Source organism: Benincasa hispida, chromosome 1 (assembly GCF_027475165.1).
Source record: "Benincasa hispida cultivar pf3 chromosome 1, pf3_genome.v1.1, whole genome shotgun sequence".
NCBI classification, from domain to species: Eukaryota; Viridiplantae; Streptophyta; class Magnoliopsida; order Cucurbitales; family Cucurbitaceae; genus Benincasa; species Benincasa hispida.
In genome coordinates this window covers 6,991,138-7,016,665 of record NC_143478.1, presented here as the reverse complement: position 1 = coordinate 7,016,665, position 25,528 = coordinate 6,991,138, and the positions used below count along the sequence as shown (strand labels likewise).

Below are 25,528 nucleotides of genomic sequence, written 5' to 3'. Positions count from 1 at the left end.
CTATGCGATCGTTTAGGGATGGGCGTGCGATTGTTTAGGTGTTGGTGTACGATCGTTTAGACAATGAGCTACTATCGTATAGGTTCTCAAGCTAGGCAATCATTTACGTTTTCACACCGATTGCGAATTTTCGAACCTTTTTGCAAAATGAAACAAATTTTCATTTTATTCTTCGATTACAATAACCGACTTCGGATTTTCTCACTAACGCACGACCGAGGAGAGGTTTTCAGCCGATTATCATATAATTAACCAATTTAATCATTAATGAATATAATCGTATTATATTCTTACCCTATAGTTTGATATCACATATCTACTATAGTAATTTCTCCTCCAATTGATATAAATCATATTTATATCTAATTTCCTCCAAAATAATGTATCTCATATATTTAGTCAATTATATCATATATAATTGAACTCCCTATTGTCAATTTGAACATTTCAAACTGACCCAAACACTGATTCTTGACTTTATCCAAGCTACCCAGGGGACCTTATGGACCTATGGCTCGAAGCTCCAATGATAGGTGAATAGCTGACTAAACTCTTTAGTCACGAGATCCACTATCCATTAACTGCCAGGCATTCCACTAAAGACCAATAGCTTAACCCTTCTTACCATAGATATATTTTTGTATCCATCGGATATAACCAATCATGAGTACGATGACCCTTCACAGATCCTTGTAAGTACAGCTGGGCCAATTTATCGTTTTTCCCCTGTAGTTACATCTCACTCCTTAAGTACCACTGATTCCTCTAATGAACAATACAACATAATCCAACTATGTGTGAACACCTCTCGGACCAAGAAAGATGTGTGGCGTCACATCGTTCAAGCCCTGAAATCAACCTTTAAGGGAGCTATTTATCTACTTACCCCTGCTTCGGGGAAGGAGTGAATTCCATCTTGTGTAGCTGAGTTTCCAGCTCCCAAATCAGACGAATCCTCAAAATGGTAGGTTTGAATCGGCAACCTGGCCACTCGCACCCATACAAATCAATGAACCGCCTTCAATGGCAGGAGTTCCCAACTCACTCAGGATTGAGGTCATGTTACCTATGGTCATTCTAGTGAAGTGAAGTCTCTGTCATGAATAGTGTTATATAATGAGATGTTAACACTTCGTGGTCATGTCTTATACAAACTCTTTGTATAGGATGCCCCCGCTCGCATGTCTCCTACACGAATGATCAGGATCAGACCATATGTGACAAATCGCAACACTTGTGATCATTCCACAAAGCGGGCCACATCTGTAGCGTTACTAGGATAAGGTTTCCTTCTTGTATCTATGTATTACAAACCATTTTGGTTATCACTCAAGACATGAAACACTTGTATGTCACCACATACATGCTTCAGTTACATACAGATAACTAGAGATTTTATATTTATTGGTTTATGGTAAAGAAAATAAAACATACAACTGAGCAAAAGCAAGATGTAAAGTAAATATCATGTATTATACAACACAAGTGTTTGTACAAACTGTTTACAAACTACAGGACACAAGACTTTAGGGCATCAACCCTAACAATCTCCCACTTGTTTTAAAGTGAAGTGAGGTGTATATGAAACTAGTACAAAACAATAAACTAGGGCATAAAAGCCCAGTACAAGAAAATCTCCCACTTGCCCTAGTCCAACTGCGGGTGATCCTGTAGACCCATGCTCCGTAGGTGACCCTCAAACACTGTAACCATAAGAGCCTTCATAAATGAGTCAGCAACATTGTGCTCCGAAGTGATCTTCGTGATGATCACGTCCCCTCGATGCACTATGTCGCGGATTAGATGATACTTCCGTTCTATATGATTGTCGCGCCTGTGACTCCTCGGCTCCTTGGAGTTCGCTACTGCCCCACTATTATCACAATAGAGGATAATGGGCCTAGACATCTGGAACAACTTCCAGTTCTGTCAAGAACTTTCTGAACGAGACGACCTCCTTAGCAGCTTCGCAAGTCACTACGTACTCTGCCTCCATAGTGGAGTCGGCGATGCTCTCCTGCTTAGTGCTTTGCCACACTACAACTCCTCCGTTAAGAGTAAAGACTGACCCTGATGTGGACTTGTAGGAGTCCTTATCAGTCTGAAAGTCAGAATCCGTGTATCCAGTAAGGATCAAATCCCTAGATCCATACACGAACATGTAGTCCCTCATTCTCCGAAGATACTTGAGGATGTTCTTCACTGCGGTCTAGTGACCCTGGCCTGGGTTAGATTGATACCTACTGACTATACCCACAGCATAGCAAATGTCTAGACGAGTACAGAGTATCGCGTACATCAAACTGACAATGGCATAAGCATATGAGACCTGTCTCATCTCCTCAACCTCTTGAGGTGTCTTAGGACACATGTCCTTAGACAAAGTGACTCCATGTCTGAATGGCAGTAGGCCCCTCTTGGAGTTCTGCAACGAGTACTTGAGCAACATCTTGTCAATGTACGATACCTGAGACATTGCTAGCACTTTGTTCTTACGATCCCGAAAGATCTGTATACCTAGAACAAACGGAGCCTCTCCCAAATCTTTCATTTGGAATTGGGTCGCTAGCCAGTACTTAACTGCAGTCATTAAACCTACAAGGTTCTATTTCTCCTCTCCACTACACCATTTTGCTAAGGTGTACCTGGCACTGAGAGTTGAAAAACGATTCTATATTCTATCAAATAGTCCTGGAATCCCGAGTCCAAAAACTCTCCACCTCAATCCGATCGAAGTGTTGTAATCCATCTATCCAATGCGTTTCAACTTCAGCTTTGAGCTCTTTGAACTTTTCAAATGATTCAGACTTCCGTGGCATACGATAAACACACCCATACCTGGAGTAATCATCAGTAAAACAGATAAAATATTCATAGCCACCTCGGGCTCGCACATTCATAGGACCACAAAGGTCAAAATGTACTAACTCAAGAGGCTCCTTGGCTCTATAACCTTTTCCTGTAAAAGGTCGTTTAGTCATCTTACCTTTAAGGCAAGATTCGCACACTAGTAAAGAATTTTCTTCTAACTTACTTAGAAGTCCATTCTTCACCAATCTCTCAATCCTACCGAGATTGATGTGCCCTCAACAAAGAAGCCAAAGATGGGCATTCTCTTTTGGAGAAATATGTCGACGTTTTGTTTGAGTTACGACAGTTTTAAACAATTTTGTGTTATGGAGGGAATTAATGGTTAACGGCCTTAGCACATACAAATTAGATTCCAAATTTGCTGTATAAATAATAACACCATCTTTATGAATAAATGTTTTATCCACATTAAAACTAACAGTGTATTTACATTGCAGCAAACACTTTATAGAAATGAGGTTCCTTTTAAGTTTGAGAACAATATATACATCATTCAAAACTATAAACCTATTATGTAAAGCTAACTGGAGCCCTCCCACTGCCACAACTAAGATGACATGCCTGATGCTTACTCACATCGTCATCTCACCAGTCTCCAGCTGTTGTTAAGATCTAATCCCCTGAAAAGAATAACAAACGTGATTAGTGGTGCCCGAATCAATTATCCAGGCAGAATCATCATTCTCCAATAAACAAGTTTCAAATACAAGTAAATCATATTTACCTTTATCTGCCTTGGCCTTAGCCTTGGCGGTCTTCCTCTCTTTCAAATAGCGAGGACAGTTCCTCTTCCAGTGTCCATCTTGGTTACATTGGAAATACTTTCCCTTTTCAACCGCTGGACGCCTCCTTGGGGCGACAGGCAGTGGGTTAGCAGACGCCTTCCCTTTTTCCTTACCACCCTTATTCTTCTTCCTCTTTGCAGAGTTAGAAGTAGAAGGTGCAGATTTCGTCCCTGAGGTCGAACCTTTATGGAACGTCCTGGAGGATGAATCAACATTTGTCTCACTCTTCTTTCTCTCCTTACTTTTCAGTAAATATTGGTAGGTCTGCAACTCGTTGAGGAGAGTTATAAGGTTATATTTTACTTTGTTAAGAATCACATTACTAACAAAGTGTAGGAAGCTCTCCGGCAAAGAATGCAGGATTATGCTAACCTAGCTGCCCTCATCGATAGTAGACCCATTCAACTCCGCCACATTAAAATGGACCATCGTATTAAGCACGTGTTCACGAACAGAGGTGTCTTCTTCCATTTTGGAGTTGAATATATATTTAAGAGCCTCGTGCATAAGTTGTTCAGACGGTTGTCTAAACGTCCCTCACAGGGACTCCATGATCTCACGTGTTGAGACCATGAGCTCATGTTTCTTGGTCAAAACTTAAAAAATACTTGCCAAGATGTAGTCTCGAGCCTTCTCATTCGCCTGTGTCCATTGCTCGTATGCCTTTCGAACCTTTCGAGTGGCATTTGGAGTGGAATAGGAGGACAGGCCTCCGTAAGAGCGAACATGAGATCCTCGATGATTAGGATCGTCATAATCATGTGTTTCCATGTCAGAAATTGTCGCCAGTTAATTTTTCGGCACTTAGTAAAGCTAACGTGGTTGTTGCCATTTTGAAAAAGTTGTTATTGAAAATACGAACAAAAATTTATTAGATTTTTCCTAAACCACATTTAACCAATTAGTTTTGTAAAACCGTTTCAAGTATCTTAAGTAAGAGACTTCTATTTTGCAATGATGTCCCAATGAGGTAGGACAAACATCACCGGTAGGGTGATCAGATGCCCATTCGCTGGGATGAGACATTCTCAACCATTAGGCAGAACCAACTCTTGGAACTGAACCTAACAACCACCATTTTTCGGTCCAGAAATGTTAACCTTTAACAATTCCGCGTAAGTGTGATCCCTCGCTTTCGATGCTAGAGTTCTGCCCTAATAAGCCCACCGTAGGGAAGAAGCAGATTAGGACAAGAGACTAAGTTACCTTATCCTCTTACAGGAGATCAAATAAAGAAATGCGCAAAACTGTCATTCTTTAGGGGGACACTCCCAAGGTGCCTCAAGGCGATGTGTAGTAATTTTATTCAATCCAACAAGGGCATCGAGGGATATGTTGTCGCACTTCCCGCTCTCACTTACTATGAACACTCTCTCCATCCACCTTGTTATTAACCTACCCAAACACCATCCGTTATGGGGACACGCCAAAGGTGCCTCGAGGCCGAGGGTAGATATCACGGTGTGGACTATTTAGGAGAAACGTGAAAGGTTTAACTGAAGCATCTGATACCCGAAGTACCTCCCACTGAATGTTCTACCTAGGGGTTCATTAATCCAGACAATCCGGCTACTGATTTTAGTCTAAGTCATCTTTCAAATTCCAGCTTGTAAACAACGTTTGTCTATGAAATATGAACAAGTTCAAGTAGTCATATTTAAACACTTCAATGGACTATCCTTAACTTGTATGCATGCATCAAATCTATCTAATTCACCTTTCCATGTAAGTTCCCAGGTAAAGGTGTTACGTTTCTGTTAACTTAAATATCCCAGCCTAGACAGAACCCGCCTTAGACAATGAAGGAACTCTTATTCAAGAGTACATACGAACGGAAGCGGATCTTTCCAATCCATTGTGATAGAATAATTGCATATACATTCAAGTATACTTTCATAATGCTAAAGAGATCAAGAAATCATACCATATGAAGATTTCTTCTTCACAACGAGTCTGAAGCCCAACCGTTTACCTCGAACAATCACCACTTGGACAGAAGGAAACGGAGAAGACAATACCACTCAGAGCCCTCAGTATTCTTGGAGTGAGAATCCAACGTGTGGGCTTTATTCGGATTTGGTAAAGGGAAAAAGGAAGAGAGACCGTACACAATGATCAAGCAAGTGGGAGAAGAGGTCGTCTATCACATAGACAAGATGCTTGATCGTTTAGGTGAAGTATACGATCGTGTAGGAAAAGTAAGCAATCGCCTAAATGATTGTGTAGAAAAAGGTAAACGATCGTCTAAACGATCATGTAGGAAAAAAGTGAGCAATCGTCCAAATGATCGCGTAGGAAAAAACTAAACGATCATCTATACGATCGTTTAGTAAATATCGGGAGCTGAACAATTGCTTAGGAAAAAGATAAACAATCGTTTAGATAATAGCGCACGACGGTGTAATCAGTATGCGATTGCTTAGTAATATCGTATATGTAAGCGATCGTGCAGTCACTATCGTATAGGCACTGATTTTCTAAATGATGACACTATCTTTTCACAATGTCCACGCACTTGTCTCCTGCACACCGTCAGCTATTTATAATGCACTCATCCATTATTTATAACAGAAGAGGCGCATTCTCATTCCCCTTATAATCGTCCAATGGATGTGATATTATCATATTCGTAACATATAATTAATATCATATATTAATTATAATATTTTCCTCTACTAGATATAAATCATATTTATATCCAATTTCCTTCAAATTAATGCATCTCATGCATAAAATTAATTATATCATATTTAATTAACTTGTTCAATTATCTCATATATAATCGAACTCCCTCTTGTCAATTTGAACATTTCAAATTGACCCAAAAACTGACTTTCAACTTATATCCAAGCTACCAAGGGGACCTTATGGACCTATGGCTCGAAGCTCCAATGGTACGTGAATAGCTGACTAAACTCTTTAGTCACGATATCTACCATCCGTTAACTGCCAAGCATTCCACTAAAGACCGACAGTTGAACTCTTCTTGTCATAGATATATTTTTATGTCCATTGGATATAACCAATCATCAGTACGATGATCCTTTACAGATGCTTGTAATTACAACATGCTAATTTATCGTTTTGTCTTTGTAATTACATCTTTCTTCTTAAGTACCGTTGATCCCTCTAATGAATAATACAACATAGTCCTACTATGTATGAACACCTTTTGGGGCATGAGAATGTGCATGGCGCCACATTGTTCAAGCCTTGGAATCAGCCTTTAAGGGAGTTATCTATCTACTTACCACTACTCGGGGAAGTAGTGAATTTCATCTTGTGTAGCTGAGTTCCCAGCTCCCCAATCAAATGGATCTCCAAAATGGTACGTTTGAGTCGACGTTCTGGCCACTCGCATCCATGCAAATCAAAGGACCGCCCTCAATGGCAAGAGTTCCCAACTCACTCGAGATTGAGGTCATGTTACTGTTAAGGAAAATTTGGATGAACACAATTGTGTGTTGTACATGCAATCATGCATTGGACATGGCTTAAGTTATGCATTTACGCCCATGCGTCGGAATGAAAATGCGTTAATCTAGTATGCAAGGACCACACGTTCCTATCACAAGTTTTCTTACGCTCGCGCCAAGTATACGCAAACGCAAGTTTCTCGGGTAATCCAAGGTCGAACACAAGGAATTGTCACTCAATAATGCTCGTGAAGCAATGTGTTTGAGGCGATGACTAAAAATAAAAAGAAGTTGAATGGATTACACACTACTCCTACTCCTAACTAAACAGATTGGGCAATGTAAGACTTGCGATGAGAATAGATAGATACACAGCAACTATTAATGCATAGTAATGTTTATTATCTTAAATCGCCCGAGTAATCCTAGCTCGTCACACTAACGCATCGCACACCTCTCGGTGGTCAGCCGCATGACTATCTCTCTATAGTGCATGGTTACGTCGAGCATAAGATTGTGCCTATCTCTAGAAGCAATGCATACTTTGCTTTAGTGCGTTTCATCTCTTACCTTCTCAAACAGTTAGACGCGGCTATTTAACTTATAGACAAGCAATGCAACAACCCATAGACAAGCGTTGCTACAGCCATTCACCAAGAAAAGAGGATTAACTCACTATACTCGCACAATGCACACCTCTCAGTGGATTTCTACATGCGTCCTATCTCTAGGCTACACGATTAAGTATGTGATCGCCTTTGATAAATAAACGTTGAAGATAAGCAATGATAGAGATAAAGATGATGAAGAAGATGACATTGAAGAAATCAAGATATGCATTAATTACAAAATATGTCTTAAGCCAAAGTGTAATACAATAGAGATCATAAGAGAAATGAAAGGGTCATGTGTCAAGGCTGCCGATGGTGCCATGGATGAATGGTGGAGATGTCTCTCTCGAGCTCTATCTCCAGCGAAAGCTCCTGTCGTCACTCGGTCTGGGTTGTGGAGATGGAGAATTCTCACTGAAAATCTCAATCATGCTCTCATCTGTGATCGCAAACCTCTGCCTTGAGGCAAAAGTTCGGATGTCTTAAAATGAAGGTCCAAAAGGCTATTTATAGAAGTTAAATGCCGACAACTATCATGATTGCGTTATGGCTCACTGCAGCTTTTTGTCGTGGTATGGACAATGTCACATCGTCTTATCTTGTTGATACTCCCAAGGTATGCGTCCGAGCTTGATTCAGCTAAAGCATCAATGCGTTCTACCCATCTTGCGATCGTTCTTCTATTATGGTTGTCACTTCGTGGCTGCAATTCCCAATTGATCACCGTATTCGCTTGATCACCGAAACTTTAATGCAATAGACGCATGTGATCCAACTTTCAGCGCATGCATTTATCTTTATGATCGCCTGGCTTCAGCGCAGCGTTTATTTGCGATTGCTTATTTCAAACGCATGAGTTTGATTCCTGCGATAGCTACAAAAATAGACATTTTGGCATGGAGTAATGCATAATATTGGGGTCAATGAGGATTTAGGTGCTAATCGATACAAAACTCAATTTTTTGCAAACTCTAAGTATTATCACCGCATTTTCTACTTATTAGCCATCATGATTCTAAATAAAAGGCTTATAATAACTGGCATTTCTGTCAGTCATTACACCCCCAAACTTAGAATCATACTTGTCCTCAAACATACGTTATACTCAAGAAATCTTAACTCACCTTCCGGCGTCTCTTTGCGATGACCATCTTCTTAGAATATAATTTACTCATGCCTCTAACTATGGACACAATGCTCTCCTCCAGTTCGACTGCTTCTCCAAAGAAATCTTTTCTAAGTTAAATTTGGCAAGCCTTTGCTAAAAAACTTTTTATTCATTCACCGCAACTTTGCGTTCAGCTCTTGAGAATGCGTTCGTTTAAAACAATTCCAGATTATGCAATTACTTATTCGAATGCGGCGTTGAACCTGGTTACACTCTTCATTTTGGCTTACCCCCACGTATGTCATGCGGGCATCCAACTTCAGTTGCGTTCCATATTCAACTTAACTCATGTTTTGTTTTGTTTGGCTTGCGTCTGACAGAGGAGTTACGCTCATGCATTGATCCTGATGACTTACCTTCGTTTTGGCTTGCCCCCACGACTGTCATGCGGACATCCAACTACAGATAAATGCCTTTCACAACTTAACTCTTATCAACATGGATTTCCCCATTACGTTGACAGTGGAGTTATTATTTTCATTTTTTTTAAGGAAATGATTGCAATGTGATGAACGCAATTTTCGAGACCGCTGCCACCCCCAAACTTAGAGGGTGGCAGCGTTCTCATTGCAAACGAAAAACAAACTCAGCGGGAATGTGATAACAAATGTTTGAGCAAGGGTTTGCACACAATAAAACTATAGACTTTCACAATTTGAAGAAGCTATTAAAAGTATGGAGACCCTTGCGATACTAGTTAGAGGATGCGGTGAATTACTTGTACCATCATAGATGCATCGCGAAGGACCGCAATCAGACAAGGAGAATTCCACATGGATAATGCATAAAAGATAACAAGAAAAGAACCTTAAGTAGAAGAACATGCGACAATGCGTTGGAGTTCATGCAATTGAAGCCATGCGTTGAAGAATGTGGAGGATTCTTCCGTTGTACTACACACTGAGGAGAGTTATTATCGCATCTACAAGGAGCAAACGCACCACAATCAAGGAAGCAGCCGCATTTCCAAAATAACAATGAATAAAAATAATAAACTAAACTAAGAAAGCAACGTAAAGATGGAGTATAAGACGTCCCTGGAGAATTTGGAGTGTTGTCACCACAAGAAGTCTCTCATGCAGAAGATGGCTCTCAACTGCTTGGGTCAAGGGGCTCGCCCTGACCATCGGAGCTTCCAGCAATTATTGGACGCATGATGGTTGACATGCACCTAAAACTGCTTCCAGCTTATACAACAAATAACCTTTCTATCTCAGGGTCAATATTTGACTTTCGACGCATCTATACTTCAAATATTGTTTGCAGCTTGGTCGTACAATCTACAATACGCCTAAGATTGAAAGGGTGCCTGCTAAAACAAAAAACTTCACAAAACATTAGCTGCTAAGTACCCAACAACGGCGCCAAAAACTTGTTAAGGAAAATTGGGGTGAACGCAATTGTGTGTGTACATGCAACCATGCGTTAGACATGGCTTAAGTTATGTGTTTACGCCCATGCGTCTGAGGTCATGCGTCAGAATGAAAATGCGTTAATCTAGTATGCAATGACCATGTGTTCCTATCACAAGTTTTCTTATGCTCGCGCCAAGTACAACGCAAACGCAAGTTTCTCGGATAATCCAAGGTCAAACACAGGAACTTGTCACTCAATAATGCTCGTGAAGCAATGCATTTGAGCGATGACTAAAAATAAAAAGAAGAATGGATTACACATTACTCTTACTTTTAACTAATCAGATTGAGCAATGTAAGATTTGCGATGAGAATAGATAGATACACAACAACCATTAACAATAGTAATGTTTATTATCTTAAATCGTCCGAGTAATCCCAGCTCGTCACATTAATGCATCGCACACCTCTCGGTGGTTAGTCGCATGACTATATCTCTATAGTGCATGGTTGGGTCGAACATAAGATTGTGCCTATCTCTAGAAGCAATGCATACTTTGCTTTAGTGCGTTTCATCTCTTACCTTCTCAGGCAGTTAGACACGGCTATTTAACTTATAGACAAGCAATGCAACAACCCATAGACAAGCGTTGCTACACCCATTTACCAAGGAAAGAGAATTAACTCACTATACTCGCACAACGCACACCTCTCAATGTATTGTTACATGTGTCCAATCTCTAGGCTACACGATTAAGTATGCGATCGCCTTTGATAAATAAACGCCGAAGATAAGCAATGATAAAGATAAAGATGATGAAGAAGATAGCATTGAAAGAATCAAGATATGCATTGATTACAAAATATGTCTTAAGCCAAAATGTAATACAATACAGAGATCGGAAGAGAAATGAAAGAGCCATGCGTCAAGGTTGCCAGTGGTGCCATAGATGAATGGTGGAGATGTCTCTCTCGAGCTCTATCTCCGGCGAAATCTCCGGTCATCACTCGGTCTGGTTTGTGGATATGGAGAATTCTCACTGAAAATCTCAATCATGCTTTCATCTGTGATCGCAAACCTCTACCTTGAGGCAGAAGTTCAGATGTCTTAAAATGAAGGTCCAAAAGGCTATTTATAGAAGTTAAACACTGACAGCTCTCATGATTGCGTTATGGCTCACTGCTGCTTTTGTCGCGGTATGGGCAATGTCACATCGTCTTATCTTATTGATACTCTCAAGGTATGCGTCTGAGCTTGATTCAGCTGAAGCATTAACGCGTTCTACCCATTTTGCGATCGTTCTTCTATTATGGTTGTCACTTCGTGGCCGCAATTACCAATTGATCACCGCAACTTTCATGCGATGGACATAAGCGATCCAACTTTCAGCGCATGTGTTTGTCTTTATGATCGCCTGGCATCAGCGCATGCGTTTGTCTGCGATTGCTTATTTCAAACGTATGCGTTTGATTCCTGCGATAGCTACAAAAATAGACACTTTGGCATGGAGTAACACATAATATTGGGGTCAGTGAGGATTTAGGTGCTAATTGACGCAAAACTCATTTTTTCACAAATTCTAAGTATTATCGCTGCATTTTCTACTTATTAGCCCTCACGATTCTAAATAAAAGGCTTATAATAACTGGCATTTATGCCAGTCATCAGTTACCTATGGTCATCCTAGTGAAGTGAAGTCTCAGCCATGAACGGTGCTATATGACAAGACATTAATACTTCAAGGTCAAGTCTTATACAAACTCTTTGTATAGGACGCCCCCGCTCGCATGTCCACTACACGAATGATCAGGATCAAACCATTTGTGACAAGTCACAACATTTGTAACAATTCCACAAAGCGGGCCGCATCAGTAGTGTTACAGGATAAGGTTTTCCTCCTATATCCATATACTACAAACTATTTTTGTTGTCATTTAAGACATGATCCACTTGTATGTCACTACATACATGCTTAAGTTACATAAAGACAACTAGGGATATTAAGTTTATTAGTTTGTGGTAAAATGAAAAATATCTAAATGTGCAAAGTCAAGTAGTGAAGTAAATATCATTTATATTATATATCAGAAGTGTTTGTACAAATTTGTTTACAAACTACTGGACACGAGACTTTAGAGCACAAACCCCAATAGACAAAAGGTCCTTTATAGATAGATTTGCTACACTTTAACCTTTTATTAGTCAATTTAATCCTATTAAACTGATGAAAAAGATTAAAGCCTTAGGGTTGCTAATCATATTAAAACCATGATCTTAGGTCTATGTGATCAAAGTTTTAAACATTTTAAAACATTAATTAAACCTAAGTGAGCATGCATGTCTTTCTTATTTCTTTTAGTTCTAATTTCTCATTAACTTTTAAAAAGAAACAACTAAAAAACTATTGCGCATGACAAAGGTGTTTATAACATTTATAAAGTAACCTATGTGTCATGCTTCGTGCAATGTCTAGTCATTACTATACATAACTTTTATATATACGCATAATAATCAAGCAAACATATTTTCCATTCACCCTTATATTATAACAATTATAATATAAAGATGATGCATGTCAATGGTTTTTATGCATACATAAATATAACTCTTATATTATATCATGCACGAGCATGCTCATACATAATTAAATCATGCTTCTCTAAATTATAACATTTACAATAAAGAGACGATGTATGACCAATGCATAACCTAAGGTGGGATTTACTATATGTGCATGCCATATGACATATAAAAAACATACATCGCATGTATTAAACTAAGGATTAATGGACCAGGATGAGCCTTTACAAAAAACCAAAATGAAATAACCCTAACTATTACATTTTTCATCGAGTGAACCGGTTCATAGGCGAACCGGGTCTTGAACACCCAGGAAGACTCCACCGTGTAGAAAACGCTGAAGGTAGACGATCGCCCAGCGCGCACTAGACGATAGGTGCAAAAGCTAAACAATCGCTTAGACGACGAGGAGGCTGCGAAGCCTAATCGTCTAGGCAATCGCTTAACGAAAGGTAAACAATTTACCGTACGTTGCTGAGCGATCGTTTAGTCAGTTACTAAGCGATGAAGCTTGTTGAGCTAAACGATCGTCTAGTGCGCGCGTGCGTTAAACGATACATGAGCATCCCATCGTCTACACGACCCGATACTCAGTGATCGCTTACCCCATCGTCTACATGACCTGATCAACCCATGATCGTCTCTTCCTCAGAGAATTGCAACCTTGCTCCGATCTTCTTCACAAACGACTCAAGACTCAAACAGACTTTGAATTACAGACTTGATAATAATTATTAATGCCCAAAAATGTAGGGGCCTTTACAAACAACTGAAAATGTAAAAACATTAAATCAAACCGAGGCTAACATCCATTAATCCGTATATCCATCGCAATTTAACGATTAAACAGAGCAGATATGCACCCACCAAGAACGTATATGTAATTCGTTACAACAATGAAATTGGAATATCAGAACCTGGCTCTGATACCAATTGTAGGAACTCTGTACAAAGAGCATCCATGAGCGTATTCAAATCATTCCAGTTTCATTGTGATCGAAATACAACATACACATTCTAACAGATCGTTATACAAATTAACACTAATCAACAGCATACTTTGATAAGCAAAATACAAGGGAAAGAGTTCTCATACCAGTTGAAGACTCTCTTCAAACATCAAACTCAGAAGCAGCGGAAGCACCTCTAAGCGAACTCTATCGCCCAACAAACCAGTCGGATGCAGCAGTACAATCTTCTACACAAACGGCAGCAACTCGAACAAGCACGAACAAGTAAACAGCGGGGACGACACCACCAATTGGAGGTAGAGGTAGGAGAAAAGACAGATCGTGTAGACGAAAAGCAAGTGGGAGAGAAAGAGCTATCATATAGCAAGGGTGCTTATCATTTAGAAGAAGCTACACGATCGTGTAGGTTTTACTAAGCAATCGTTTAATAAAAGGTAGACAATCGTTTAGAAAACGCGGCACGTTATGCAATCGTTTAGGGAGGGGCGCTGGTGTGCGATCGTTTAGACAATGAGCTACTATCTTATAGGCTCTCAAGCTAGGCGATCGTTTACGTTTTCACACCAATTGCGAATTTTTGAACCTTTTTATAAAATGAAACAAATTTTCATTTTATTCTTCGGTTACAATAACCGACTTCAGATTCTCCCACTAACGCATGACTGAATAGAGGCTTTTGGCCAATTATCATATAATTAATCAATTTAATAATTAATAAATATAATCATATTATATTATTACCCTATAGTTTGATATTACATATCTACTATAGTAATTTCTCCTCCATTCGATATAAATCATATTTATATCTAATTTCCTCCAAAATAATATATCTCATACATTTAGTCAATTATATCATATATAATTAACCAGTCCAATTATATCATACATAATCGAACTCCCTTTTGTCAATTTGAACATTTCAAACTGACCCAAACACTGATTCTCGACTTTATCCAAGCTACCTAGGGGACCTAATGGACTCGTAGCTCGAAGCTCCAATGGTACGTGAATAGCTGACTAAACTCTCTAGTCACGAGATCCACCATTCGTTAACTGCTAGGCATTCCACTAAAGACCAACAGCTGAACTCTTCTTACCACATATATATTTATGTGTCCATCGGATATAACCAATCATGAGTACGATGACCCTTCACAGATGCTTGTAAGTACACCTGGGCCAATTTACCGTTTTACCCCTATAGTTACATCTCACCCTTTAAGTATTACCGATTCCTTTAATGAACAATACGACATAGTCCAACTATGTGTAAACACCTCTCGAGCCAAGAGAAGGTGTATGGCGCCACATCGTTCAAGCCCTAGAATCGGCCCTTAAGGGAACTATCTATCTACTGACCCCTGCTTCAGGGAATGAGTGAATTCCATTTTGTGTAGCTGAGTTCCCAACTCCCAAATCAGACGAATCCTTAAAATGGTAGGTTTGAATCGACAAACTGGCCACTCGCACCCATACAAATCAAATGACCGCCCTCAATGGCAGGAGTTCCCAACTCACTCAGGATTGAGGTCATGTTACCTATGGTCATGACCGGTGTTATATAATGAGACGTTAACACTTCGTGGTCAGGTCTTATACAAACTCTCTATATAGGACGCCCCTGTTCACATGTCCCCTACACGAATGATCAGGATCGGACCATTTGTGACAAGTCACAACACTTGTGACCATTCCACAAAGCGGGCCACATCCATAGCATTACGAGGATAAGGTTTCCCTCTTATATCCATATACTACAGATCATTTTGGTTATCACTCAAGACATGATCCACTTGTATGTCACCACATACATGCTTAAGTTACTTATAGATAACCAGGGATTTTATGTTTATTGGTTTGTGGTAAAGCAAATAAACCATACAACTGAGCAAAAACAAGATATGAAGTAAATATCAATATTATACAATACAAGCGTTCGTATAAACTGTTTACAAACTACAGGACATGAGACTTTAGGGCATCAACCCCAACATTATACTCATATACGAGTAATTGAAACATATGCAACAATGATCCTGAAGTTCATGAATCCAAACATATTTATAATTTGACATGACAAATTATGTCATCTAATAATGAGAATAATTATTGGAATTCAAATGGACACCTATTGAAGAGTTAGAAGATTCTCCAGTCTAATGAATTATCATGTGATGCTTACTCTCAAGAAAACTTGATGATTAGACCATCATCGGTTAAAGTGGAGACTGAATCACCTATATTTTTATAACGAATTCATGGTGATATATGTGGACCCATTTGAAGGAACTTTAATTACAGAGGACCTTTGAGCGAAAGCGGATCGTCCAAATTCTATTGTGAATGAACACATACATTTACAGTCATACTTAACAATTTATGCATTAAAACATAAATTACAACATGCTTTGAATTAAATACAAAGGTTTAAGAGACTATACCTTTAAAGAAGCCTTTTTCAAGTATATCCCTCGATCAAACACGAATGCAACGAGCAAGAACTTGATCTCCTTCGAACAGTAACGAGCAGTAACTCGATCCTCAAACAAACTAGACATTACCACAAGATTACCTTGGTATTCTCGGTATAAGACTCCATGAGCGGTGGGCTCTGTCTTATTTTGGTTAGAGGGAAAGTTTAGAGTGTAGGAGGAAAATGATGGAGTAAACGAGAACAATATCGTGTAAAAGATGAAAGTCTATCGCATAGACTGGATACTCAATCGTGTAGATAAGAAAGTTATCGTATAGTCTCTCGATGTTATCGTGTAGTAACTCAATAGTGTGCCTGATATCTCGTTGAAACATTAGAAAACTGTTGTCATTTTATTCCACTTTGCCATAAAACCGTATAACTACCCACTAAGGATGGTTATTGTGAAAAAGATTTTTAATTATCAAATAATTAATAAATATAAATAAATATGATAACTAACTTAACATGTTATATTTATAACCTATAGTTTTAATATTGCATCATATACAATACATAAACCACATTTATTTTTCTTTATTTTTATAGCATTTAATGTAAATTATATTTATATTAAATTTAATAATTATGAATTTTATTCATAGAAAATATATTTGAATCATGTTCAAATATTAATTCCTCCAATCAAACAATAACGCATCAAATACATTATATCAATTATATCATATATAATTGAATTAATTGAATTATATCATATATAATCAAATTCCCTCTCGTTAATTTGAACATTTCAAATTAACCCAAAAACTAATTCTCAATTTGAATCCATTGAGCTACCAAGGGAACCTTATAGAGTTGTAGCTTGAAACTCCAACGGTACGTGAATAATTGACTGGACTTTTTAATCACATTATCCACCATCCGTTAACTGTCGAACACTCGGCTAAAGACCGACAACTGCACTCTTCGTACTACAGATATATTTTTGTGTCCATTGGATATAACCAATTAACAGTACGATGACACTTCACAAATCGCGTGTAAGTACAGTTGAACCAAATTATCGTTTTACCCCTGTAGTTACATCTAACTCTCTAAGTACCACTGAATCCTCCAATGAACAATAGATCATCCACTATGACTAAACCCCTATCGGGTCAGGAAAGGGTGCCACGTCATATTGTTCAAGACTCGGAATCAACTCTTACAGGAGCAATTTATCTATTTGCTCATACTTCGAGGAAAGAGTGAATTCTATCTTATGTAACTGAGTTCCCAACTCCTCAATCAGACGAATCCCCAAAATGGTAGGCTTGTTGAGTTGGCGATCTGGCCACTCTCACCTATGCAAATCAAAAAATAGCTTTCATAAGCAGAAGTTCACAACTCACTCAGGATCAAGGTCATGTTATCTATGGTCATCCTAGTGAAATGAAATTCTGAACGACGTTATATAACGAGACTAAACATTTCGTGGTGCGGTCTTATACAAACTCATTTGTATAGAATATCCCCGCTCACATGTCCAATACATGAATGATCATGATCAGATCATTTGTAGCACTTTACAATACTTGTAACATCTACAAAGCGGGTCGTATCCGTAGTGTCACCAGGATAAGGTATCCAGCCTTATCTATCTACTACAGATCATTTAGGTTATTATTTAAACAAGATCCACTTGTATGTCTCTACATACTTGTTTAAATTATATGAAACAACCTTGGATCTTAGTTGATTGGATTGAGTATATGCTTATAAAATAACACTTATTTTATTAACAACAACATGTTTATACAGAGCTTACAAACTACGAGATTACAAGGAGGTTTAGGACACCATTCCAACAATTTCACATATATGACAAGCATCTAAGGAAGAGTATTATAAATATTATAATAGATGGGAGATAGATGCTCATGTTTAGTGTCCAAATGTCATGTGTGTTATAAATACACATCATTAGTATCCAAGTCATTCTACATCTTACTTTTAAGACTCCTATAAACAATGGTCTTTTATGGGTTTTGTTGGTGTGAAAATATTAGTGAGAAATCCTAATTTTTTGGAGAGAAATTAGCGGAAATTTCATACTTTCATAATTTCACTATTTTCTTCATTTTTTAAAAAATTTTATTTTAAGTTATTTATTTTATATCTATATTTATATTATTTTATTATTTATTTATTCTATATATTGTATTATATAAATATTACTTTTTATTCGCATCTATATTCCCGTTACGATTCAATTATTAGCTTCATTTTCGGGTCAGAAAATGAAAAGCTCATAAGACAAAACTGTGTCGTTTACACGATGCTTAAAAAAAAAAAAAAGAAGGAAACGCTGTCCTCCGGTTTCAACGAACACAACGGCGAACCAGTCAGATTCTCGAAGGCAAATGGCTTTCGTCTCTCTCTCTTCGCCCTCCATTTTTGTTCTCTCAAAAACCTCGACGATTTACTTTGAAATGGTCAACCGATCCGCCCTTCTTTCCCTCAAAGACAGGCCATTCTGTCCGAAGTTCAAGCAGATCCATCTCGTGATTCACAGTTCTCCACCACATCTGGATTTACAGCCCAAAATCCAACGTTGCCTGATGTATAAATTTGGTTTCGTAGTTAATCCTTCGAAGCCTTCCATCTTGTCCAGTCGCATTTGATTTTATCTGGTAGACGAGGCTTCGGACGGCTCGGGGTTTTAATTGCCCTAGTTTTTTTTTTTGGTTTCTGGGGGTGGTTTCTCTCTCTTTTTTTGCTCTTCTCCTGAAGTTCTTGCGCCTCGGATCGAGTCGCTCTTGTAAAAGAGTAATTTCTTCATAATGGCTTTCACAGGAACGTTGGATAAATGCAAGGCTTGTGATAAGACTGTTTATGTCGTTGATTTGTTGTCCCTTGAAGGGAATCCTTATCATAAGCAATGCTTCAAATGCAGCCACTGCAAAGGCACCCTTTCGGTTAGTTTCTATATTCAATCTCTCTTACTTATTTCAATTTCAAATCTCATCACTCGAATTTGGCGGATTTTATCCCAATTGTTTGTTTATGGCAGATGAGCAGCTACTCGTGGATGGATGGTGTTCTGTTTTGCAAGACTCATTTCGAGCAACTCTTCAAGGAATCTGGAAATTTCAGCAAGAACTTTCAAAGTAGTAGTACAATATTTCTGTCCATTTCTTCCGTTGTTTATTGTTTGTTTGTTCCTTTTTACCTTTCCTTATTTCCTGACATTCTCTCATTTCCATGATATTGAATGACAACAGCTAAACCTTCTGAGAAGCAAAGTGAACTGGTATGCTCTCTTTTCACTTTTCTTAGGCTAGGTGTGCTACATTATGGCTAGCAATTGTGTTGGATGTATGAGAGAGTAACTGCAAAAATCTGGTCGTATTATTAGGAGCCAAATTTTCGAATTCACATCTAAAGGTTATTAGGATAAAGTGACATTTTGGTGGCTTCATCCAATGATTTTCCTCCAAATCATGGTTTTGAATCTACCATTCCTAATAATTTTGGTAAAAACAAACTGGACTGGAAATTCTTGTACCTGTATGATAGTATTTTGTTTCTTATTTAAGAGCTTGCTCTCGAGTCTGATCATGAGAATAGGAAGGCTTAAGTTAAAATTCCTATGATATCATTTTATCCTCATTTCATATTTGGTAGTATGTGTTTTAGCTTCATGAATCAACTTTGATAGTGAATTCTTGTACCTGCATGATAGTGATTTTATTTCTTATTTTGGAGCTTGCTCTTGAGTCTACTGGTCATATAATATGTCATGAGAATAGGAAAGCTTTAAGTTAAAATTCCTATGATATTATTGTATCCTCATTTCGTATTTGGTAGTTTAAGTATTAGGCTCCATGAATTAAATTTGGCTTTAGCAATTTCAACCTTGTGCTCTCCCTGCAAATGCTGCAATTTTTGCATAGTATGACAATTTTTTTCATCTTTGACAGACAAGGACCCCCAGCAAACTCTCCTCCATGTTCTCTGGAACTCAAGATAAATGTGCTGTTTGCACCAAAACAGTTTATCCACTAGAGAAGGTCTGTAGTCCTCCCCATCCACCCCCCCCCCCCCCCCAAAAAAAAAGAAAAATACATTGTTACTGGATTGTTGTTTGATTGAAACCTACCAGTTCTTTAAATGTGAGAAAAATTCTGCAGGGTTCGCTCTGTTTGTTTGGAACGACATTCGAAGTGTCTATAAAAGTGTTTTTTAAGTGCAAAAAGAAAAATGTTATCGACACTTAAAATGTCATTCCAAATAGCTTATATATGGTTAGGAAAATTGTAACTGCGTTTTTCTTTGTTTTTTCTTGGTTCTTGAATAGGTCACTTTGGAGGGGGAATGCTACCACAAGAATTGCTTTAGGTGTGCTCATGGTGGATGCCATTTGACACACTGTTCTTATGCTGCTCTTGATGGAGTTTTGTACTGCAAGCACCATTTTGCTCAGCTCTTCATGGTCAAAGGCAACTATAACCATGTCCTTGAAGCTGCTGCAAACAAGAAAACTACCACACCCCCAGCCGAACATGGCGAAGAAGATGCCGATCCTCAGCCTCAATCCGAGGAACACGCAGTAGAGCAATCTTAAAATGCCTTTTCTGCTCTACCAGCATTTGAGAATTCTTCTTCGCTTTATTCTTCTTATAAAGAAAAAAAAAATTATTTTCTGTTTGGAAAGAGAAATCATTTGTTTTTGTTCACATTCAAATTGACATTCAATTTATAATGTAATCGAAGACACTATCTTCTATGTCAGACAGATAAACAAGTCCTTCAAAGAATTGCACCATAGTTTTGTGTGAATGAGAAGCTGGAATAAGAAGCAGATCTGCTGCAATTTCAAATATCACCAAATTTATTTTAGAAAAATATGATTTACCTTATGTAGTTCCTTGCATAAGACCGTAATCCCTCGCAAACATAACTTAGTAAATAAGACAATATTTATGGTTTAAGAAAATTTCTGTTCATATTCAACTCCACGACTACTAAATACAAAAACATGTGTATTTATTGTGCTCATGTAGGGAGAACTCTTAGATTCTCGACGTTTTAGTCTCATTCAAATCCACCTTTGCCCATGCCGTGCCCTCTCAAAGCATTTCGGCATATGGTATTCTAGATCTCACTATGTGAAGCAAAGTTAGACAAGGAAGAAAGTAATTGAATTGATATGAAATTGTATCCAAGTCGTTTAGGCATAAGTCTGCACAACTTCAATTCGTCAGTCTGAATCCAACCAGTTCTTATAGTGCCATGTCTTGTAACTTAGACCGTCATAGTTTTTCTTGTAATGTATTTATTTCTTATTAGTAGTTCAATAAATAAAAATGTATATAAATTAAAAAAATAATTCTAAATGATTCTTGAGTTACCACTGTGTCCTTGATTTTTTGAGTACTTACTTTCAACTTTAGAGCTCTATTCTTATGATCTCTTACGGTTTACTCCATGGACATGATTTTTTAGAAGGAATAAATAAATAAATAAACAAGAGATTGTTTTCCTATGTCAAATTTGTGCTCTTGAGTTAGTTTAATATCTTAGCATATTCCCAAACAATATTCTATGAAGCAATTTGTCCCACAAGCACAATTGATTATTTCTTTCATGTCCTTATTCTATCTCAATAGACAGTTTTGGATTTTGTTGACGACTGTGATTGGAATGCAGTCTTCGTAAATTTGGATTTTTTTCTTCCTTCTTGATGTTGACATCACGTATTAAAATATGTCGATCTTTAAATACATTATGTCAATATGAGTAAAATTCAGAATGGATATTTCATAAATAGAAAAAGTTGATTGTAATGCTTGATTAATAAGTTATTAATACGGTAGTAAGGACAACATTCTGTATTACCTCAATTTATTGTTTGTAATAAAATAAACATTTTGAGAATGGTATGAAATCCATAGATAATAATATTATATTATCTAATGACACATCGAAGTACAATACTACAATACTACCATAATTTTTTCTTTATCTTGATGCTCTTAAAACAATGCAGATGTCGAATTTAATATTACACATAGTTAAAAGAGTCTTATAAGTATTATAAATACGATATGATTGTCAAATTAGTATAAAAAGTTAAAAGTAGAAGAAGAGAACATTGTAAATACAAATATCGATCAAGAGATTTTCTAATTTATTTAAATAATATGAATCTATAATGCACCAATTGATAAATGATTTATACGTGTTGTTTTTATATTCACAATATTTTTACTGAAAATATATTAATATTGATATTTTATCAATCTTTATAAAATTTAAAAACTAATACATTGAGTTGTTTGTGTTGGTACTTGATAGAAGGTGAATAGACAACCGTTAAAATAGAACAAATTGCACGACGGATTTATTTTAAAGTCCTAAGGTGAAAAATGCTCCATTTTTTAGAATAATGTTAACAGACCTTATACTGATGTCACATATGAGTGGAGTTACAAATTTACTCTTTGTTTTTTCTTCCTCTTTCCTTCTTCTCTCGTGTGATTTCCTTCTTCTCCGATGTAGTTTTGCAACTCCAACCAATGATGAACAACCACCACCTTTTGCTGATGTCTGATGCGACCCTACAGCTTCGACCAACGAGTGCAACCCTCTATCGATGTCTGACGTGACTAGCTTTGAGTGCAAGAGAAAGAAAGAAAGTGAGAGCGATTTCAGCAATGAGAGGCAAGAGCAACTTCGCCAATTTCCTTCTTCTTCGGTGAAACTAGATTGCAAAGGCGAGAAAGAGTGTATGAGAGCGAGATGGATTTTTCCGCATGCGCACGAGTTTATTTTTGTAATTTCACCCGGATGTGACGTCAGCAAATGGCAAAAACCTTGTTTTTTAAAAAGTGGGACAATGTTCATTTTTTTTTTCTAACATTTGGGACATCCATACAAAATTTCGGTTACAATATTTATATATTTGACTACGTGTATTTGATTTTAGGAAAACCAAATATCTATTCCATTATTATATTGACATCTCGTTTATAATCAACTTGAATGCAATATGACTAGTTGAAATTATTATCTAAAATGTCAATATCAGCAAAAATGTCAGAATGTCAATTTTATATAGAAATATCATAGAAATATCGACAAATATGTTGATATTCAATCAATATTTATGAACAAATTAAAAGACAAAAGATTAAAAAATTTAAATTAATTAATAAACATTAACACTGTTTAAACGAATAAAAAGATGTTTGTTAATTACATGATTACTCACAATTAGTAATATTTTGCCATTTGTTTTCTATCTTTGATGTTTTGTCATTTATTTTCCTAGACAATTGAAACGTCAATTCACTTTGATGTCCATGCTCAAAGACATGTAGAAAGAGGTAATTGGACAAATGACTAAAATAAAATGATATTTTAAAAAAAATAGCCAAACAAGTTTTTCATGATAAAATGGTCAACCCGCTAATTCTTAAAAAAAATACCCCTCCTACGAAATCACTAAAATTATGGCATATTTCAAAGAAAAATCTAAGAACCCAAAATAAGATCTAATAAATTCAACTACCCAAAATCTCATAAATTTGACATTTGAATATATATTTATTGTGAAGCCAATAAAAAAAACATTTCAATCAAATAGCATATCAAAACTAACTTAAGTTATAAGAAAAAAAATAATAGCATAAAGGTTACTTAGACCTACAAAAATCTGAAAAACGTAATCTTGACTTGTTGATTTTGATCAACTAATAATAACTCAAAAGTTATACATAAAATAAGTAGACATATGTCTTTCAAAATAACTATCAAATGAAGTATAATGAGTCCCATAAATACCTTTTACTCATAAACAATTAAAATTTGTAGTAAGTTGACACACATACTAAAAGCAACTGGAACTTTGTTGATTTGTACCATACAAATACCTTATAATATCTATAATATTTTCATATTTTGTCACACTCCTTATACTAAAAATAACTTAAACCCCATACACATACATTTTAATAACTAAATTATTCATAATCATGCAAATGCAAATACTATGTACAAAAAAATACCATCAACTAAATATGAATCATACAAATGCAAATACTATGTATTGAAAGACCATCTTGAATCTCGTGAATACTCCGTACTAAAATCCTAAAATCTAAAGTCTATACCAAAATTTAAACAATTTATTCTCCTTCTTGACTTCCCACGGTGTCTACTCTACACGTTAGATTCACCTCCACCAAATTTATCCTTCTCTCCTTCTCCTTTACAAAATAATCTCGTGTTGCCTACCCTACTGCAACTCTTCTTTATAAATACCAATTCCAAACCCCCTATTCATCTTTCATTCCAATCATCATAGATTTAGAAATCTCTCAAATTAGTATACAAAAACACCTGAACCAATATGTAAACCCATAGTAAATACAACACATACCTTAATTTCCATTTTGAGAATGTTACTCTAACGATCAAATGATCAACTAATGTCATTTCCATACCTTTTTTTTTTTTTTTCATATAATCTATCTTAAACAATGATAGAATCGATCATGATTTCTTTACGAAAAAGAGAAAAGATGATACACATAATTGGGAGAATAAAAAACGTCAATGCCACTGTGTAAAAAAGCTTAAAAAAGCAAAAACAACATATAATTTTTTATTTGTATTTAAACCACCCCTAGTATTTAAAAACAAAACATTAAATAAACAAATCTCAAGAAAATCTACCTACCAAATTTAAAACTACAAAAAAAAAAAAAAAAAAAAAACCTAAATTAAGTATAGGATGAACCAAATTTGAAATTTTAAAAATTGGCCATTTGGATAAACGAGGGTCTTTTTTAGAAACTTATTACCCGATTTAATCCAATCCATACGATTTATGGTGAATAATCAACTTATTTGAGTTAGATTGAGTTCAAATAAATAGAAATTATATGAGTTGATTGGTTCATAGGTTCATCTAAAACAATCAAAATCAACCCGGACCTATTATTAACTTTAAAATTTATATTACAATTATATACGTATAGTTATTTTAGTTCTATTTGATTTCATTGTTATTTTTTTGATAATTTATTCTTCAACAACTCCTAAAAATATTTTTTTAGCACATTGAAAAGAAAACAAATTCAAGATATAAATTGAAATTAATTTGTTCATCTTAATTCAATATATGAAAATAATTAAATCAAGTTTTTTTTTTTTTTTTTTTTTATATATATTAACATTTTACTCCTATTTAGAACAAAAATTTAAATAAATGACTTGATTAACTCAAACCAATCCAATACGGAATATTTCGTGGTTGGGTTGGATTGAGTTCATTTTATAATAAAG

General features: G+C 36.5%; 1 protein-coding gene across 1 annotated transcript; it reads left to right on the top strand.

Moving 5' to 3' along the window:
* The first annotated feature begins 18,423 nt into the window (after positions 1-18,423).
* LOC120081100 (LIM domain-containing protein PLIM2b-like) lies at positions 18,424-21,067 on the top strand. The gene is made up of 5 exons (XM_039035863.2): positions 18,424-19,152; positions 19,248-19,344; positions 19,459-19,487; positions 20,158-20,247; positions 20,535-21,067. The coding sequence occupies exons 1-5, from the start codon at positions 19,018-19,020 to the stop codon at positions 20,799-20,801; spliced, it is 618 nt and encodes a 205-aa protein (XP_038891791.1). The 5' UTR covers positions 18,424-19,017; the 3' UTR covers positions 20,802-21,067.
* The last annotated feature ends 4,461 nt before the right edge of the window (positions 21,068-25,528 follow it).